Source organism: Verticillium alfalfae, genomic scaffold, assembly GCF_000150825.1.
Source record: "Verticillium alfalfae VaMs.102 supercont1.5 genomic scaffold, whole genome shotgun sequence".
Taxonomy (NCBI): Eukaryota; Fungi; Ascomycota; class Sordariomycetes; order Glomerellales; family Plectosphaerellaceae; genus Verticillium; species Verticillium alfalfae.
This window is the reverse complement of record NW_003315034.1, coordinates 1,419,482-1,422,633: the sequence shown is the minus strand read 5'-3', so window position 1 is coordinate 1,422,633 and position 3,152 is coordinate 1,419,482. Positions and strand designations below refer to the sequence as shown.

Below are 3,152 nucleotides of genomic sequence, written 5' to 3'. Positions count from 1 at the left end.
GAAATCGCTGATCATTGGATCATGGTCTTCATACCGTGGCCGTCACAGCCGGCGCAACGCTTGACGGCGCCCTCCTTGCCGCCGCGGCCTTCGCACTTGGGGCAGATGATGGAGCGCTGGAGGGCGAGCTTGGAGATCTTGCCGCGGTAGATATCCTCGAGCGAGACCTTGTGAGTGTGATGGATGGTGCGGGCCTTGGGAGGGCCACGGTTCTGCATGCCACCGCCAAACATGCCGCCGAGGCCACCGCCGCCGCCGCCGAAGAATTGAGCGAACAGGTCCTCAGCGGCCATGCCGCCGCCGCCGGCACCTCCCTCGAGGCCGGCCTCGCCGTACTGGTCGTAGATGCTGCGCTTCTGGGAATCGGAGAGAATTTCGTAGGCGTGTGAGATTTCCTTGAACTTGTCCTCGGCAGCAGGGTTGTGCGCGTTCTTATCTGAAGGTGACATCTATTAGTTGCGGCCTGACGTGATGGCAAGGCGATAGGAGGCACATACCAGGGTGGTACTTCAAGGCGCCCGTCTTGTAAGCCTTCTTGAGCTCTTGCTCAGTGGCGGTAGGCGCAACCTGTACTTATGTAAGTCCTTTTTTTCTTTTTCTTCTTTTCGATGCCGTGTTGTAAACGACAGAGGAACACATACGCCAAGAACATCGTAGTACTTGGTTTCTTTAACCATCTTGTCGCGGGGCTAAAGGGTGCTTATCGGAGAGGGTTGGCGGGGAATCCGGATATTGACTGGGGCAGTTGGAGGGGTGGGATGGAGGGGTCTACAGCAGGGGAATTCCCGTTAGTCGCAAGTCTTGAGCAGTCGTGAAGAGTCGCTGGCAGTGCCAGTTTATGGGGTTTAAGAATGTCGTCAAGTCGAGGCGACAGTCATGAAGCCGGCTGTGGTTGGATCTCGGGCGAAGGTATTGTTCGGCTAGGCTGGGGAGGGAGGTGACAGGGGCACGGGTGCGGAGAGTACTGACTGTAAAGAATCGGCTGTAAACTGCGCGATGGATCGAGGGTTTGTTCTGCGAAATTCGTCTGTCGAGTTGGATGGGGTTGCAGGCGCGCAGGAGGGAAGAGTGGAATATGATGTCTTATGATCGCAAGTGCATCAAAAGATTTCTGACGGCTCAAGAAAGAAGACTCTGGAAAAGCACGAGGCGGAATACGTAAACGCCTTGACTCTGGGTTTTCAAAATAAAGGGAGTTTGCGGGTCTCTCACTCGCTGCCTTGCTGGAAAGCGGGAAGCTTGGGCTGGTCATGGAAGAGTGTGGAAGACTTTCGATCGGACGCGCCACTGTGGCGGTGCCATTCACGTCTGTGCGCCCTTCCATCCGATCATTGCCTGCCTCTTTCCCTCTGTCTGATTACGTGAGGCTTTGCCCAACAAGGCTCTCCTGTTCCCCTCAGGGTATTTGTGGCATAGGAAGATTCGTGATTCTGTCCTTGCAATCAAAACAGTCGCAACGATTCTGATCAAGGAGCTAGATCATTTTCGGCATTGTCCTATTCGGAACGTCGGATTGGTCCCACGCAAGCCCCTCACAATAAAAGCTTCTTCCTTCAATGAGCTCTCGCCAATATCTTCTGGCGCGGCACCTAGCTGAACTCTCGATCTGGTCGTAACGTACGTAGGCTTCGTCGAGGGGCAGCCGTTGCTACTACTTATACCCAGATAGCTAAGTCGACGAGGCGAATAGAGGCGAAAGTCCCTCCGGATGGTATCCAAGCTCGTACTGACAAAACCCCGTCGCCTGCGCGGCCGCCAGGTATAGTTACGGCGTTCCCGATGAACATGATAGGTCTCACAAGGCCCCGTCAGGGTCCTCCAAATAGAACGAAGTAAAGCCCAGACTACAATGACATTCTGCCATGCACATTTGCCTGCCACTCTCTCCCCTTTCCCGTTGAATAATTTGCTGTGCAACAATTTGCTGTGCGACCAATTGTAGTGCAAAGAGATTGACAAGGGTGTCGGCATCGCCATACCGCCAAAAGGCGGAGGCTGGTCTTGTTTACCCGTGTCTTGGGCATGAAAACTATCTTGTCGAAAGCTCGTATTCGTGCCAAGTCCGGCCCAGATCGCCAATACCGAAGCTATAGACCCCTGACCTGGGGAGACGACCCCACTCAGCCCACTGACTTGGGAGTCAGGAGCCTGGAATAGATATCATCACGATGCTTGGAATACGAAATGATCCACCAGGGTCAAAACTTGAATGTGCTCATAAAATCTATGGAAGCCCCCCCATGGCTCTGACAACAACTCGTTCATCTCCTTCTTGACGCCGGATTCATATCATCACAATCTTCTGAAAAATGGCACCTCCGTCTATGCTCCTGGCAGTGGCCGCCGCCGCGATCCCTCAGCTGACTGCTGCCGTCTCTGTGGACTTGCCAATCACTTACTACAACAGCTATGTAAGTCCCCCCATTCAAGCCTGCCAAACAAGGCCAATGCGAGTAGTCTGGTTTTGGGAACGCTCTGTTAATCGAGATCCCAGTCCAGCGTCGACGTCGAGATCGGAAAGCCCTCCAAGACGTACCGTCTTCACCCCGACACTGGCAGCTCCACCACATGGGTTGTCGACAAGGGCTGCGCTGAATGGTGCCACAACAACACGCCGTAGGTGGTGCTCGTTCCGAAGGTGGACGCACGAGAGACTAACAGCGGCCAGGTATCAACGTGTTGGATACAATGTGACGGCGTCCTGCACAGGCTACCCCCTAAACAGGACCGCCGACATCGGCTACTTGGGCGGCTACGTTGCCGGTGATGTCGTGAATGACAAGTTTATGGTCAACAACCACACCTGGCGCCAGCCCTTCCTCAGCACCTACTATTCCGACTGGAACAACATGCCTACCGACGGCTTCATGGGCCTTGCTTTTGACAGCATTATTGTGGGAGACGCCAACAACGTGCTGACCATGCTGATGCCCAACCTCGATGAACCCCGATTTGGCATTTACCTTGGCGATAATGACGCCGCCGATAAGCCTGGCCTGCTGACGATCGGCTCCTCCAAGGAGTCTGAGTACTCGAAAGCGGAGCTCACGAAGATTCCGATCGTCAAGGGCCCGGATGGACGTTACGACGTCTGGCGGTCCACTATCAAGGGTGTCTCGTTCAAGGGCTTCGACTCGGTCAATGGTGGGAAT

The 3,152-nt window shown here is 54.7% G+C and overlaps 3 protein-coding genes across 3 annotated transcripts in view; 1 reads left to right on the top strand and 2 right to left on the bottom strand.

Moving 5' to 3' along the window:
- The window catches only part of VDBG_04752 (chaperone protein dnaJ 2), a gene marked incomplete at both ends in the record, with an annotated part of 1,460 nt that extends 783 nt beyond the window's left edge, over positions 1-677 (bottom strand). The window contains 3 exons of the mRNA XM_003005100.1: positions 35-436; positions 498-567; positions 642-677. Coding sequence (XP_003005146.1) covers positions 35-436; positions 498-567; positions 642-677 — 508 coding nt within the window. The remainder of the gene's footprint in view (positions 1-34; positions 437-497; positions 568-641) is intronic.
- A 4-nt stretch (positions 678-681) lies between these two features.
- VDBG_04751 (hypothetical protein) lies at positions 682-1,222 on the bottom strand (the record flags this gene model as incomplete). The annotated part of the gene is made up of 2 exons (XM_003005099.1): positions 682-768; positions 970-1,222. Coding segments are annotated over 2 exons (321 nt in total), but the record flags the coding sequence as incomplete, so codon positions are not given.
- A 1,087-nt stretch (positions 1,223-2,309) lies between these two features.
- The window catches only part of VDBG_04750 (conserved hypothetical protein), a gene marked incomplete at both ends in the record, with an annotated part of 2,098 nt that continues 1,255 nt past the window's right edge, over positions 2,310-3,152 (top strand). Inside the window, 3 exons of the mRNA XM_003005098.1 lie at positions 2,310-2,411; positions 2,495-2,616; positions 2,726-3,137. Of these exons, the coding sequence (XP_003005144.1) occupies positions 2,310-2,411; positions 2,495-2,616; positions 2,726-3,137 (636 nt within the window). The remainder of the gene's footprint in view (positions 2,412-2,494; positions 2,617-2,725; positions 3,138-3,152) is intronic.